Genomic DNA, 17,838 nt, shown 5'->3' with positions numbered 1-17,838 from the left:
AGGACAGTGAAAAAAATGAATTCAATGCATAAAAGTTAGTGAAACATTCAAGAATCTACTCTTTCTAATTTAAATAAGTCACGGAAACTAAATCAAATAACTGTGAATAATGACTTTTAATTGTTGAGCAAATGGACAAAAGCTTTGGGGTTTGGGGGTTTTTAATTTCAAACTGTCTAATTGACAGGTTCATTCGGATAACAATCAGGGATGTGGAATAAGAATTCAGCCCTAACCCCCCCTCTGCATAAAAAGGTTTTCCTCATCCAAATAGCTCACTCAAAAAGCTTCCTGTTTTACAGCAGGAAAGGGCATTTGTGTCTTTAATTACCTTATAAAGCCAGAAGCTAAAATGGGACAAACATCTTGCTATCTGGAAGAAAGGGAAGTGAGATGGGAGCTTGAGGGAGATGGTATGGGGAAATCACTTTTACACACCACATGTTTATATAATTAAAATGAAACCACATAATTATGAACTGGGCTTTATATTTGCAAACCTGTGAAAATGGTAATAAAAATTTTCAATTTGGATTAAAATTTTTGTGTGCTTAGCATGGAAACAAGTATAAAAATTTTTGGATTAAAATTAAAAGGTTTTGGGGGGAAGGTTGAGAGAAATTCAATCTGAAAAACACTATTGTAAGATTCATCAAATCACATTTTTGACACAACTTATAAGCAAAGTATGCTTGCTTCATCATTAAAAAAAGTCATATTCCCCAGATTAATAATTCACAAAATATTATGTAAAAGATGATGAAGAGTATAGGAGACAATTTTGTTGAGATCTTGGGATTTTTTAATGGGGAAAATTGAGGATTAATGATTTTGAAAACAAACACCTATCTTTATAAATAAGGGGGGGATTAAGACATATCATCAGATAGAATTCCACAATATTCAGTGTGCTTTGTCCTTTCTCTTCTAATTTCATAATAGCAAGTTGGAACTGAAGAGTATCTATCATCACCATAGAAAAGGGTTTTTGGACTTTAAAAAATGTGTTTTTCATTCTTATGCTTTTCCATAATGCCGCAAATACTCAAATGGAACTATGGTCTCACCAATTTGGCTGCTCCCAACAACTATCCAGATTGAAATTAATCCATGCGTGCCCATCCTGGGTGACTCTCACCTATATCCTCCTCTATCTTCACAACCTGAGGTTTACCAAACATCCTGGAGGTCATCCTCAATTTTCACTGACATTGTGAAATTGACAGTGGAACATTGACTATTGACCTGTCATCCCTCACCTCATAATTTGCCAATCTTCTCTTCCTCTTTCTCCAAACTTTTACTTAGGAGGTCCTTTTCCTTTATCTTTGATCTCATTGGGATACAGAACTAGTAGTGGTACTTCTGAGTCAAATGATACACACAGTTTTATAGTTCTTTGGACCTAATTGCAAACTGTTATTCAGAATGGTTGGTCTGGTTCACTACTCAACTAGAGATTCATTAGTATACCTATTTTCTCTTAATCTCCTCCAGCATTTATCATTTATTAAAGGTGTGAGATAGTACCTAAGAATTATCTTAATTTGCAATTCTCTAATCAGTAGCAATTTTGAACATTTTTTTCATATGACTATAGATAGCTTTGATTTCTTCTTTTGAAAACTATCTTTTTATAAAAAAGGCAGTCAAAACTGCTTATCAATGGAGGATGGCTCTTATTTTTTATAAATTTAATACAGTTCTTATACTAGATATACATTTGGAAAAAGAACTTTATCAGAGAAAATTACTATAAAATTTTATATATTATTTCATTCTCTATGGCACCTTTTAGCAAAATGTAGCTTTTCTGATTATCACTTTTAATTATATCTTCTTTTGGTTTTGTTTTGCCTGAGGTCATGAATGCTACCTTTGCCTTTTTTTTAAGTTTAGCTATAGCATTTTACATTTTGTTCCAGATCTTTTATTTTAATTATGTGTACCTTTCTGCTTCAAACATGTTTCTTCTAAACAACATATTCTTTCATTCTGGTTTCTAATACATTCTCCTCTCTACTGCTTTTGGGAATAAGCTTATTTCATTCAGTTATAATTATTGTATTTTTCCCTTAGTCACATTTTTTCTAGTTTCTTCTCCCTTTTTTAATTTTGTACCTACTCAAAAGTTTATTTTTATTTCTATTTGTCTCACTTAGTCTGTCCCCCTTTTCTCATTCTGTCCCCTTTCTTTTATCCACTTCCCTTCCTATTTCTCTACTGGGTAATATACATTTTTATATAGAAGTAAATGTGTACACATATTCTCCCCTCTTTGAAGAGGTTCAAACATTGCTCATCATTTCTCACATTTTCCCCTTGAGTGAAAAATTTCCTTGCATACCTTTTATGTGAGACTATTTTCCATATCTAACTTTCCCTTGCCCCTTTTTTCCCCAGTACATTCCTTTTTCTTACCCCTTCATCTCTGGGGGAGATAATCCAATATAATTGACTCATGTCCATGCTCTTTCTCTAATTAAACTCCTTTTTAACTGCCTTAATAACAGTAAAGTTTTTAGTGGTTCAGTTACATCCATCATCTTCCCACATAAAAATGGAAACAATTTTTATTGAGACCTTTATGATTACCCTTTCATGTTTACCTTTTCATGCTTGTCTTCTATTTGTCAAATTTTCTAGTCAGCTCTAGTCTTTTCATTAAGAATAATTAAAAGTCCTGAATTTCATTATCCATTTTCCACCTGCAAGATTACACTCAGTTTTGCTGGGTGTGAATTTTAGTCTTTAGAATTTTAGCATCTAGGAATGTATACACCTCACGTAAGGATTGTCGGAGAGGAAGTCCTATGACCAGCATGTGCTAACAAGTGACAAATCAGAAACAACTGACTGATCCCTGGGCTGTCCTAAACCAAGCTTAAGCCATCATTGGCACATGTGAGACACAGGAAGTGATGCAAAGAACTGCCTTTATATTTCGCATCACTTTCTGTGGGGAGGGAGCTTTGGTGAACTTGATCTTTGAACTCAAGCCTGGAGGAACTCCTCAGATAGCTTCTTTTAAACTGTCATGTGGTGAGTGATAAGACTGACTCCCCTTTCGGGATGCCCATCAATTGGGGAATGGCTGAACAAACTGTGGTATATGTTGGTGATGGAATACTATTGTGCTCAAAGGAATAATAAAGTGGAGAAGTTCCATGGAGACTGGAACAACCTCCAGGAAGTGATGCAGAGCGAGAGGAGCAGAACCAGGAGAACATTGTACACAGAGACTAATACACTGTGGTATAATCGAACGTAATGGACTTCTACATTAGGGGCGGTGTAATGTCCCTGAACAACTTTCAGGGATCCAGGAGAAAAAAAAACACCATTCATAAGCAAAGGATAAACTATGGGAGTGGAAACACCGAGAAAAAGCAACTGCCTGAATACAGAGGTTGAGGGGACATGACAGAGGATAGACCTTAAATGAACACTCTAATGCAAATACTAACAACAAAGCAATGGGTTCAAATCAAGAAAACATCTAATGCCCAGTGGACTTACGCGTCGGCTATGGGGGGTGGGGGGAGGAAAAGAAAATTATCTATGTCTTTAACGAATAATGCTTGGAAATGATCAAATAAAATATATTAAAAAAAAAAAAAGACTGACTCCCCTTTCCCTTGGCTTTCTGAGGTGCCCCCCTTGGCCAAGGCCTCTGAACTCCTGCCTGGCTCAGTATGGGCTGGAGCAGATTAAATTCTCTTTCAACTCTCTCTCTCATTCTAAATTTCTTCCTTCTATTGTAAATAAACCACCGTAAAATTCCATTCTGACTTCAGTGTTTCAGTGGGATTTAGAAATTAAATCCCTGGTGACCAACTAAATTTATATTCAGTCTCAACCCTAAATTTACCATTTAGAATTGGTAAATGATTCTTGGTTGCAATCCTAGATCCTTTACCTTCTGGAGTATCATGTTACAACTACAATCCTTTAAGATGGAAGCTGTAAAATCTGGTGTGATCTTGACTGTGACTCCATAGTATTTGAATTATTTATTTCTGGTCATTTCAAGTATTCTTTTTTTAACCAGAGAGTTCTAGAATTTAGCTATAATATTCCTGATAATTTTAATTTTGGAATCCAAAGAAGTGATCAGTAGATTCTTTGAATTTTTATTTTACCTTATGAACCTAAGATATTGGGGCAGTTTTCCTTGAAAGTTGTTTGAAATATGAAGTCTCAGATCTTTCTTTGATAATGACTTTCAAGTAGTCTAATAATTCTTAAATGATTTTTCCTCAATCTACTTTTCAGGTAGAGTGTTTTTCCAATTAAATATTTCATATTTTATTCTATTTTTTTTTCATTTTTGACCTTGTTTTATTGTTTGTTGATGTCTCATGGAGTCATTAAGCTTGAACTAATCCAATTCTATTTTTAAGAGATTATTTTCTTCAGTGAGCTTTTGTACCTCGTTTTACATTTGGTCAGTTTTGTTTTATAAGAAATTGTTTTCTTCAATGAGCTTTTGTACCTTAACATTTGGCCAATTTTATGTTAAGGTGATAGTTCTTTCTTTTTTTATATCTCTTATACCAAGCTATTATTTTTTTCCATATTTTTCTTAAATCACTCTCATTGCCCAATTTTTCCCCTATCATTTTTATCTCTTTCATTTTTTGAAATTTTTATTTAATTAGATGATTTAGAATGTTTTTTTTTCCCCCATGGTTACAAGATTCATGTTCTTTCACTCCCCTACTCCACACCCCTCCTGTATCTGACACATAATTCCACTGGGTTTAACATGTGTCATTGATCAAGACTTATTTCCATATTATTAATATTTGCACAAGGTATTCTTTTAGAGTCTACTTCCCCAGTCATATCCCCATCTACCCATATGATCAAGCAGTTGTTTTTCTACTGTGTTTCTTTTCCCACAGTTCTTCCTTTGGATATGGATAGTATTATTTCTCATATGTTTATCCAAATAGTTCTGGATCATTGCATTGCTAATAGTAGAGAAGTTCATTATATTCAATTTTACCACAGTGTATGAGTCATTGTGTACATTGTTCTCTTGGTTCTGCTACTTTCACTCTGTATCAATTCCTAGAAGTTGTTCCAGTTCACTTGGAATTTCTTCAGCTCATCATTTCTTTGAGCACAATAGTATTCCATCACCATTATATACCACAAATTGTTCAGCCATTCCCCATTTGGAGGGCATCCCTTCATTTTCCAATTTTTGCCACCACGGACAGTGCAGCTATGAATATACTTACACAAGGCTTTTTTCTTTATTATCTCTTTGGGGTACAAACCCAGCAGTGCTATGGCTGGATCAAAGGCCAGACAGTCTTTTAGTGCCCTTTGGGCACATAGATCCAAATTGCCTTTCAGAATGGTTGGGCAATGTGGGGTTTTCCTTAATGGACTTCCCTGACCAGCAGGGTCCCACAAGGGAAGGGGCTCACCTTTGTGATGGGACCCGAGGAGAGGTAGGAACCGAGAACCAGGGTGGAAATGAAAGACACGGACAAATCAGTGATAGGATAGGGCAGGCAACCCCTATGATTTTCCTTAAGGCGGAAAATGAGGATAATGGAATACAAGGTGGTTGAGGAGATTAAGATAGAGAATGCAGGCCGAGATGGTTCCAGCCTCGGGGAAGGAGAAGGTCAAGAAGAGAGAGACATAGTCATAGAGGAGCCCAGTGTAGCTCCATGGAAGGGAGAAAGGCCAAGAGGAAGTTCATGGGATTGCCTCTGAATTTATTCATGTCCTGCTTGGGCGGTACTCCCAAGGACGTAGTAACCACATCACAAAGTATAGACAATTAAGATTGGGTGGCAAGGTAGAGGGAACACCTTTTGGGCGTGTAGGACGCAACCGCACTTTCCCGGGCAAGTCTCCGAACATGTTAATGGACTTGTGTTGGGCAATAGGTCTCGTGATCAGGTCAAGGTTACCTTCACAAAGCTTATCGGTAAAGCCTCATGCTTGGAGACACAGTAGTAATACAGTCATCTATATTTCATAGATGTGAATATGCTTGGGATGCTACAGGCAACAATACATCAATGTCCCAATTTTGCCACATCCCCTTCAGCATTTATTACTTTCCTTTGCTGTCATGTTAGCCAATCTGCTGGGTCTGAGGTGATACCTCAGAGTTGTTTCGATTTTCATTTCTCTGATTACAAGAGATTTAAAACATTTTTTCATGTGCTTATTAATAGTTTTGATTTCTTTATCTGAAAATTGCCTATTCATGTCCCTTGCCCATTTATCAATTGGAGAATGGCTTGATTTTTTTCTACAATTGATTTAGCTCATTATGAATTTTAGTGATTAGACCTTTGTCAGAGGTTTTTGTTATAAAGATTATTTCACAGTTTGTTGCTTCTCTTCTAATTTTGATTTCATTTGGTTTTGTTTGTACAAAACCTTTTTAATTTGAGGTAATCAAAATTATTTATTTTACATTTTGTAATTTTTTCTAACTCTTCCTTGGTCTTAAAATCTTTCCTTTCCCAAAGATATGACAAGTATACTAGTCTGTGTTCACCTAATTTACTTACAGTTTCCTTCTTTATATTCAAGTCATTCACCCATTCTTAGTTTATCTTGGTGTAGGGAGTGAGATGTTGATCTAAACCTAATCTCTCCCATACTGTTTTCCAATTTCCCAGCTGTTTTTGTCAAATAGTGGATTTTTGACCCAAAAGCTGAAATCTATGAGTTTATCATAGACTGTCTTGCTATGGCCACTTACCCCAAGTCTATTCCACTGATCCTCCCTTCTGTCTCTTAGCCAGTACCATATTGCTTTGATGACCACTGCTTTATAGTACATTTTAAGATCTGGTACTGCCAGGCCACCTTTTCTTAGCATTTTTTTCATTATTTTCCTTGATATTCTTGATCTTTTGTTTTTCCAAATAAACTTTGTTATTTTTTTCTAATTGAGTAAAAAAGTTTTTAGTAGTTTGATGTGTATGGCACTAAATTAGTAAATTGGTTTGGGTAGGATTGTTATTTTTATTATGTTAGCTCTTCCTATTCATGATCAATTAATGTCTTTCCAAATATTTAGATCTAGTTTTAATTGTGAGGAGAGTGTTTTGTAGTTGTGTTCATATAGTTCTTGTGTTGGTCTTGGCAGATAGACTCCTTAGTATTTTATGTTGTCTAGGGTGATTTTAACTGGAATTTCTCTTTGTAACTATTGCTGCCGGAATGAGTTGGAAGTATATAGAAATACTGATGATTTATGTGAGTTTATTTTTTATCCTGCAACTTTACTAAAGTTGTTGACTATTTCCACTAGCTATTTAGTTGATTCTCTAGCATTCTTTAAGTAGTCCACCATAACATCTGCCAAAAGTGATAACTTGGTCTCCTCATTACCTATTTTAATACCTTCAATTTCTTTTTCTTCTCTAATTGCTACTTCTAGTGTTTCTAGTACAATGCTAATAATAAAGGTGATAATGGGCATCTTTGTTTCATTCCTGATCTTATCGGGAATGCATCTAATGTATCCCCATTGTAGATGATATTTGCTGATGGGTATATATATATATATATATATATATATATATATATGATTGGAAGTTGATGCCTCAATTTTTATATGCAATGTGAAGAACAAATGTATCCTCTCAAATATGTAGACAATGTGTAAATAACATTATATATAGTAGAGAGAGAAATAATAAAAGTATAAAAAATGATAAGACACCAGGGAAGGCAGGAAGGGGTAAGGGTCATATGAAGGTCAAAATTGATTATCCTTAGTTTAAAGCTTACTGTTAACAGTTTAACTTGCTTAAAAAATTCCTTCAATAGGAAGTGTAAGTTTATTTTATTCATTGAATTGCACTTTTTACATATTCAGTTGGTGATTCCAACACACTTATTCCAGGATGTGGCAGCCATACATACACCTATGATCTATTATTAAAGACCCTTGCTAAAAGCTAGTTAAAGCAAAAAATATTAGAAGGCAAAGAAGATATATTATTTTTCTTTAAGTGATTCTAAAAAGTAAACTATTGCACTGTATGAAGAATCAGTCAGAGTATCTTATAAAAGATAGAAGTTTTTCCTCCTTCAAATGTCATTGGTATGAGTAGGTCAGGAAAATATTAATGTTATTGATAGGAAGGGCAGGACATCTCTGAATTCTTTTGGAAATGAATGATCCCAAGTAGAGAATAAGATATAGTCCTCACAAAGTAAGAAAACCATCTAATTCATACTTCTCATTTTACAGATATAAAAACTGAGATCCACGGATACTAAGTAATAGTAGATGTAAGAGCTTTAGGGGAAGGGCCTGGCATCCATAGCAGGTATCTACCAATAAGTGCTTACTAACTGATTAAGTGACTTACCCACAATCACACAAGAAGTGACAAAGCTGAATGTTAAACTCAAATATTAATACTGATTCTTCTAATTGTAAAATCAGACTTCTTTGCATTGACTACAGATTGTTTTCTTTCATTTCTAGTTTGGCTCACTTTGCAAATACAGGGAAAAGTTCCAGCAGATTCATAAAGGTCAAATGATTGATTATGTATTTTGTATCCTATATATAAAGTATCCTTATGATAAAAATCATAGTCACATTCATAACATGTATTCTAATTTTAACTTTTGTTATCTCATCCAAATTGATTAGGACCCTAAGAACAACCTTTCAGTAGTCTATATATGCTAGACACTTAACAATTAACATTGGAAAAATTGATTATCTTAAGCAGCATAAGTAGGTATCAATCCTGAAAAGACAAATTCTTAACTAAAATGAACTTAATTTTTGTTAACAAAGAATTGGTTATTAAATGCTTAAGGAACATGAATGCCATTGGTATGGGACAGCTGTCAAAATAGGACATTCATGATAAACCTATTCATAAACTCTGTTCCCTAGTAGTCAAATTTAATATTACAAGGCTACAACATGGTGTTTACCTATCCTTTTAAAAAGAGAGGAGTATTCAGGATTCTAAAACTTTAAAAGGTAAGAAGTGATAAAAAAAAAAAACAACTTAGGTTGGACTCTTGAATATTTTGAACTTTATTGAAAAATTGATATGCAGAAGATAATCAGACAACCCATGAAAAATTTTTATTCCAGGTCCAAAAGGAGTCTTTTCCAGAAAAAATAAAAACCTGAATTCTCTCCCTTATGATTTATATAGTAATTTTCACTTATTTCTCCTGAAATATATTCTCAAAAGGAGCATTTATAACTAGATCTACATCCTAGATTACTATATTTTCTTAATTTGGGGGGTGGGGTTATCTTGGAATTCAGCTAAATTACTTTTTTCTTGGAAACATAAGAGATGAATAGTACCACATTACCTTTTTTAGCTTCAGATCTCAAAATGGCTTTCCTAAAATTTAAAAATGGTTTGTTTCACCAGCCAAATATAAAATAAATGAATTATTACTGTGGCAGAGGTCTAATAATATCCTACTTGCCTCTGCCCAAAATGTTATATACAGGTTTTCTTTCCTGGTGCTTGATATGAAGTTCTATCCCTAGCCAGTAAAGCCAACAATTACTTTTGGAACATCATCAACTTTGGCTTCAAAATTTTCCTTTTATGCCATGTTGTTTATAAAAAAAAATGACATTTCAATACTGAGAATAAACCTCTCTACTCTGACTTAGCTAAAATTGGCTTTATTGTATTTTTATATTCCTTTTCAAAGGGAAATTAATTTTAAGGTTTTGAAATATATTTTCTGGCTTTAAAGGCCTTCTTCACTATTGGTAGACTTTGGGCACAAGTTGCATAATGTTAGAGGATTACTGGGACATATTGCTTTTTAAAAGGTTTTTTATCTACTCTCTACAATTTTGATTTGTGCTTTTTTAACTATTAAGCAAACATTTTTAATTGCAAAAAAAGTTGAAATATTGGTAGAACTCATTTCTCTGGAGATCTTAATATCCCCCAAACATACCTAAATACTTTTGGTTAAATTCTACTGAAAGTCAGTAAAATTTCTGGGGATTCTTTCTAATTTTGAGAAAGCTAGTATGTACTAAAATCTATATAAGAATAATGGAGCTAATTTATTAAGATTATTAATATTAAGAATAATTGCTTGGAATTTTGGGAATGAGGAACTGCCTCTACTCTAAGTATTTTTGGAGAACTATCATGAAGTAAAGGAAAATCCACAAAAGTTAACTAGAATGATGAAAGGCCTTAAGATCATGGCAAATTTGAATCATCTGAATGAATTATAAATTTTTGGATTAAGAAATGAATAATTATAGGTACCATTATACTTGCCTACAAATACTTGAAAGACTATGAAGTAAAGGGAGTATTAGATTTCTTTTGATTGGTGTCAAAAAGAAGAACAGAAATGGGGGTCATAGATGGAAATTACATAGAGACAGATGTACACTCCATTCCAGGAAAATCTTCCTGGCAATCAGAACTGTCTTAAAGTAAAAGAAGTTATCTCGAGAAGTAGTACTCCATAATATAGGCCTCAAGGAAAAGGCTGGATGAGGTCTTTTGGGAGACGCTACCATATTGGAGTATTCACTAAATGAGATGGCATCAGAAGACTCTGCTGGCTCTGAGATTTTTGCTGTGAGATATACAAACAATGTGGCAATATTTAAAGGTTTCACCTACAAAGTAACATTTGAGTTGGGGTTTGAGACAAGTTAAAGATGATGCATTTATTCCTTGCAGACGAAATACCATGAGCAAAAACATGAAAGTGGGAAAATGCAGGATATATTATAGGAAGAGGGAAAGGTCTAGTTGGGCTATAAGTACAAAAGAAACTATTGTGGGAAATAAGGATTGGGATATAAACTGAAACAAGATTTGAATATACCACATTTAGAAGTCTTGGTTTTATTCATATAAATTCTTTCCGAGTTAGAGAGATTTCAGAAAGTCTATTCCAACCCATTACTACTCCCCTCAAAAAACAAATGACTACTACCATTTACCTGACAGAAGCTCATCCAAACTTAACTTGGAAACCTTCAATGAAGGGGAACTGCTTGCTTAGGCAGCCTACTTCGTTCTGGAATAACTCTAAATAGGAAATGGTTCTTTAGATCAAGACTATCTATACCTCTTTCATTCACTATTATTGGTTTTGCTCCTTGGGGCCAATTAGTACATCTTATTTTTTTTTCACATGATAAACTTTCAAATACTTGAAGACAATTAGCATATACTATCCAAAAGTCTTTTCATCTCCACTTCTTTCGACTGATCATAATATAGCAAGGACTTATTCTCCAAAGTAAACTGAATAACTAAAGGAGATAGTGGAATTGTTTTATACAGACTCATGTGGAAATTCAGGAACTAGATATGGAAAGTCTGAGAGGAAAAACACTGGGAAAGAATAAATAAAGGAATAAACAGAAGCAATATTGCTATGAGAATGTGTTGGAAATAATGCTGACAGAAAGAATAAATACATAGGGAATCCTGGAAACAGATGATAAAATCAGCATGAAGGTATTTGGTAAGCAGTGAAGAACTATGATTAGAATTATTTTATTAGTATTTTTCTTAAATCAGATAGAAAATTAGAGCAAGCAAATATTAGGGGAAAAGACACTGTTAGGCCATATGCAGTAGTCATCTAATACAAAGAATACTGCTTTGGGACTTGGAAAATTCTAGTTCCTGTGCTGATGCTATTACATTCCTCAAGCTGTCATATTTTATTTCTCCTTTCTCAGAATTCCTTAAAAAATTCTTATACTTACTACTACGGGAGTAGAAATCTAGAAGAAAATATGTGATTTATCACTTGTTTATATGGGTATTTGATTTAGGGTTTTGGTTTTAAAGGATTGCTCTTTTACAAAAATGAATAATACAGAAATGGGTTTTTCACTCAAACCCATTTATATATATATGTGTGTGTGTGTAAATATATATATGTGTGTATATATATATATATATATATATGTATGTATGTATGTATGTATGTATGTATAACCCAGTGGAATTTCTTGTCAACTCCAAGAATGGGGAGTGATGAGGGTAAGGAGAAAATATGAATCATGTAACCATGGAAAAAATTTAAAAATAAAAAATTAAGAAATACTACTGTTCTATAAGAAATAACAAGGAGTATAATATCTGAAAAACCTGGAAAGACTTACATAAAGTGAAGTGAACAGAATCAGAAGAAAATGTAAGCAATAATAGCAATATTGTTTGACGAACAAGTGTGAATGATCTAACTATTATCAACAATAAGGTGATCTAAGACAATCCCAAATATTCATAATGAAAAATGCCATCAATTTCCAGAGTAAGAAGTGATGGAATCTCAATACAGACCAATACATATTATATTTCATTTTCTTCTTTCCTTTTTTTTTCAAGATCTCTTCCACAAAATGCACTGTGATGTCAAATAATATAAGTAGAGTCACTTAGTCAGTATGTGTTAGAGAAAAAGGTCTTCTTTCTTGATTGGATCTAGATTTGATCTGCCATGCTATACCATCCCTGTATATTATCTAGAAAGTTTTGATAAAACATGGTTACCAATGAAGGTCATTGGGTTTTCAAAGGTTATGTCAGAAGAGCACAAGATCTAGCAGGTCTTACCATGCTTGAAGGTGTCAGGCACATCTTTCTTTTTTTAAAACCCTCACCTTCTGTCTTAGAATCAATACTGTGTGCTGGTTCCAAGGCAGAAGAGTGACAAGAATTAGGCAATGGGGGTTAAGTGACTTGCTCAAGATCACAGGAAGTAACTGAAGGCAGATTTGAATACCCTGTCTCTAGACTAGACCCTGGTTCTCAGTCTACTGAGCCACCTAGTTGCCCCCTCAGGCACTTCTTAGAGAAAGACATGTATCTTATTCATTAAGGCTCAATCTAACCATGCTCAGAGAGTCCACAAGATTATGAACTTTTCAACCACAGCAACTCAAAAGATGATCCACAAATAAGTTACAATGTGCATTGTTCCAAGAATTGTACACCACAATGAAATCACAGATCTCTAAAGAGTCAGAGTTACTGATCCCAAACCAGCATTATGAATGGTTCCCTAAAGACTTTGATTTTTACAAATCTTCAGTTCTTTTGAAATTTTTCATTTTTCTCAATTTCTTGATTACTATTCAGTGACAGAGAACCAGTTACTTATAAAAGAAGCTGGAAAATATTTGTCATTAAACCACCAGTAAGTATGTAAGCCAAAGATGACAACAGAGTCTTCATATTCATCCTTTCAAAATGTAATATAATTTGGCCAACTTGGATAGTTTCTACACTTTTATTAGTTCTCCAAAGATATGGGATGGAGAGATATACCCAGACTACTCATAGCTTACCATGTCTCTTGTCATTATTGGTCCAAATGACCTGTGGTCAAATTATATGACTGTCAAACAGAAGTCTATGAGAGTAAGGGATATCAACTAAAAAATGAATCTGTGTCAGAGCATGAAGGCATAGTGGCAGCCATGTTCCAGTTACATTTAAAAGACTTTGCTCAAATACAGAGCTAGTATGTGTACATGTGTATGTGATTTGGGATTTTGGTGTTAAAAATCATTCTATAGCAAAAAAGAAGTGTATGGAAATAGGTATCAAGTGGCAACATTTGTACAACCCAGTTGAATTGCTTGTTGGCTCTGGGAGGGGAGAGGAAAAAGGGAAGGGAAAGAAAATGAATCATGTAAACATGGAAAATATTTAAAAATTAAAATAAAAAATCAAATACACAGCAAGTGACCTGATTGGAACTTAAGCCAATGCTAAGAGCGTAGAAATACAGCAAATGGATACCTCTCTTGGATCCCAAAACAGGCTATTGGAATCTATTCAATTCAACCTCTCTTTTGTAAAGGCTTACTGTATTCATGACACAGAGCTACACATTAGATTAAGTGAATGAGAGCTAGCCCACAATTCCATGAGTGTCCAACAGATTGAAGATACACTCATTTTTACATTAGTATTGAGAAGCAGTATGATATAGAAAACAAGCCTCAGAATCAAGAAGCCTGAGGTTTAAGTTCTACCTCTGACACATAATAGCTTTACAAACCTAAGCAAATCACCTAACCTCTTGCTGACCTAAAGAATGCTCTGAAAAGATTGATAGAATAGTGGCCGAACTGCATTAGTGGAAGGAATCTCCTCATCTGGAGCTCCATATGCTAATGAAATCACAGGTCTGGATATTTAAAAAAAATATTTTGGTCATATAACAAGCAACTCTAATTGGGAATTTTTAAAAAAGCTTTTATTATCCACTGAAGTACTTAAAGGCAATCAAAGTAACCGAGCTGAATATTTTGTAATGCATAGCTCATGCAAACTTTTAGCATTAATAACTCAGATTGGCTGGTCTCATATCCCTAGGCTGGGAAATATTGTAAACTTTCCAAAAGAATCTATTGTCTTAATGTCCTTTTGAGGTCTTCTGGCCCCAGATCACTACATGTAACATTATTATGAAGTTCTAACCATGGAAAATAATATTTGTTTTTGGTTGCTCATGGAATAGATTGTTATGCTTTTTCTTTGGTTGCCCAACTCTAAACCTTTTCTATGATTCCCTCAATCCACACTACAATGTCCAGTTTCCCCATACTGAGAATAAATCTGGCATCAATATTTTGTCTCAACTTAGTTGGAGAGCTAATTCAACAATTGCCTGCTTTTTATAGTCCCAGTTTATTCTCCATAACAGAGTAATTCGTTTCAGATGAAACCAGTCACTCCCTGGTAGTGCTAGCAATGAAAACAGGCACCTCTTGTTGCTCTTCTAGTTATAGTTCAAGAATGGGCTACTCTAGTGATCTCCGGCAGAACTTTTCCTATATATCCTTCCAAAAAATATGAAAATTTGAACCTAGATTCTCAGAAGGATATTCAATAATTTTCATGACTTATGAATATAAAAATTCCCCAAGTTCATATTTGATCAAAAATGTTCTAGTACCTTATTTCCTTTTTATACCACTCTTCTATCTGGAGACTTTAGAATTGGCAGGGCTAGCTTTACCCATGCTCTCTTCATTTCAAGCAGGCTTCATTCTCTGGACTTCTCCATCTCCCCAGTAGGTTCCTGATCTTCACCAAGCTTTCTAGAATCATTTTCTTAGTTGTTTTCCCTCATTAGAATGTAAGCTCCTTAAATATTAGGGGTCATTGTTGCTTGTATTGGCATCCCAAGCATCTAGCACAGTTCACATGTTGCACTAGACCTGTGATTTAATTGGTATTCCAAAAAAACCTGCCTCTACCAATGCAGTTCAGTCACTGCTTTGGAACAAAGTCTCAAAGAACTGTCTGGTAATCATCAAACTCAATGGCCTCCCAAGGGTCATAAAACTAGCCTGCACAAAAACAGGGCCTTAGACAGAAGTCTCTAATCCTGAGGCCAACTCTGGGTTCACAAGATCATGCTAACTCTCAACCAAATATAATAAAAACCCAATAATATAATTCTTCTAAACATATTAGTGCTGTGTCCTAGAAAGCATGAAGAGACAGACAAGGGCAAACCTACATCTTCCTTTTTCTATATGGACCTTCATGGGGATAATAGGTACTAACTGCTGAATAATAAGGAGCTTTATTAATAAACAACTAAAGTGTGTGGAGGGAATCATGGGAGAAAGTTGTTGCTAACAAATGCCCAGAGAAAGCACGCAAGAATATTTTTTTTACAAATTTAATAAAAAAAAGATAATCACCAAGTCACAGACTATATCACAAACCATATTTTTTGTAACAAACTGATACCTAACATGGTGTTTCTGCTCTCTCACCTCTGCCTTTTAAAAACTCACTAATTCATTAACAGCCATAGAGACGAACAGTTTTTGCTCCCTTATCATCACCTCAACATTTGTATATCATTGTAACTTCTGAGTCATTTGATATAACTCTCAGAGCCATGTTGTAAATAGTCTAGTGACTTGGAGACTTTGCCTTTTTAAACAGAAATTAACTATTTTCCTGCTTGATTGTGTAATTTTTATCAAATTTCTTCTTGTTCATCTTACCTTCACACATTTGGCCATTTGCAGAAATGGAGAAACCTTGTTCACAGATGCAGTGAAAAGAACCATCCGTATTGAGACATTCACCATGAGGACCACAGAGTTCTCTTTGCTCACATTCATTAATATCTGGAATTTAAAATAAATTATAAATGTTAAAGAATTTTCTTCCAGTTTCTATCATAAGCTATTATTACTGACATACTTAGTAAAATCTCTTAAAACGGTAGTAGGATTTTCTTTATTTTTTCTTTTAATTAAAAAATCTATTTTTAATGATTTCCATCAAACAACAATCCAAATTTAAAAGCACAATAGCAATTGCAATGTATAAAAACATGAGTTCAAATTTATTTATAATTTAAGAAAATCATAATAATAACATCCTGTTTACTTTTGTCTCCTGACTTTTTTCTTTCTATATATTTTTTAGACATTGCAGTTATTACTATTTTTACATAATCACAGTGTGAGCAAAGTTGCTCTAATTTTGTTCTCCTACTGTGGTTAGAGACTAAATTGAACTTATTTTGGAAGTAGACTAGTATAATCTTTCTATAAGACAAACCACAAAGTAGGAATTGTATTATTTTTGAGTTGTAGCTAGGCAACGTGCTCCACTAAAGGGTGCCAAACCTCAAGAAGATATTTACTGGACAACTAATGTTTTCTTTTATTTCAAAATAGATATTGACATCAATTAAATTCATACAGTTTATTTTGTTAGTAGCATGTACTTAACATGAGCGATTATCATCTACTCAGCCAAGATCCAGGGGCAGTAAAGAAGTGTTGACAATGCATGATATGCTTTGCAGCAATTAAAGTTTGGCTTATTAAAGGTGCTCTTATCAAATCAGACATAGTCTCAGAAAAGTCTAAAAATGAGCCCTTGGCAGGCTAGATAAGATAGCAAGGTCAAGGAAACCAAGAGTGATTGTAACTTCCAGGTCTCTCCTCCACTAATTTATCTTCTTCCTTCATCCTCCTAAATGTGGGTTTCTCCAAGGTTCTTGGCTATCTTCTTTCTCAATCCAAACCCATACTTTCCATTTTTATTTGTTATATCTCCAAGTCTAAGTGCTTAACCCTTATCTTCTCCGTTAGCTCCACTCCTATATTCATACATGCCTACTGAATATTATCTGGTTTACCGAATATTACTTCCAACTGAAAATACCCTAAATTTAATTAATCACTTCACCATACTACTAAGGTAATATGCACACTCATGAAACTGAAATGGAACTAACAACTTCTTATAATTATTTATACTATCTTATATCTCTCTTCCTAATGTCTAAGTGAAATGCAACATGCTATAAAGAGTAGGAAGATTTATACATGTGAAACTTTGAGTAAACAATTAATTCTTCTGGGTCTCAGTTTCTCCCTTAAAAGAGGCTTATCCTAAATGACCTCTGAGGTCATTTCTAGTTCTAAATCTAAGATCCCAGAGCCATGTTGGTAAAGATATGGCATGTGTGCCCTGGTGACATGGAGGGGACTGTTCCGTTCCCCGTCTCCACAGTGCTCAAGAACATTTTTCACATGCCCCACACCTCCCAGTAGCCGAATGTGAGTACCACTTCTCTCCACTGTCTGGACAATGTGGAGGTGGGGATCAGTGAGGTACCCACAGACAGATTGAAGTTGCAGTTTAGGCATGTGCTCTTGAAAAGTTTCGCCAATGCTGTCCTAGAGATTAACATCTCTATCAAACTGTGGATATTATGATAACCAATTTATTCTTGCATATAATCTACCATCTTCAATCAATCACTAAACACTTGTTAACCACTTATTGCCAGGCACTA

The 17,838-nt window shown here is 34.3% G+C and overlaps 1 protein-coding gene across 23 annotated transcripts in view; it reads right to left on the bottom strand.

Moving 5' to 3' along the window:
• Nucleotides 1-17,838, bottom strand: part of LTBP1 (latent transforming growth factor beta binding protein 1) — a 459,359-nt gene that overhangs the window by 74,356 nt on the left and 367,165 nt on the right. For all 23 annotated transcript variants that reach the window (XM_056813254.1, XM_007476056.2, XM_056813253.1 and 20 more), the window contains one exon: nucleotides 16,025-16,150. In XM_056813254.1, coding sequence (XP_056669232.1) covers nucleotides 16,025-16,150 — 126 coding nt within the window. The remainder of the gene's footprint in view (nucleotides 1-16,024; nucleotides 16,151-17,838) is intronic.

The sequence above is a fragment of the Monodelphis domestica genome, chromosome 1 (genome assembly GCF_027887165.1).
Source record: "Monodelphis domestica isolate mMonDom1 chromosome 1, mMonDom1.pri, whole genome shotgun sequence".
Taxonomy (NCBI): Eukaryota; Metazoa; Chordata; class Mammalia; order Didelphimorphia; family Didelphidae; genus Monodelphis; species Monodelphis domestica.
Note: the sequence above shows the minus strand (reverse complement) of the source record. Positions and strands in the feature narration are given on the sequence as shown.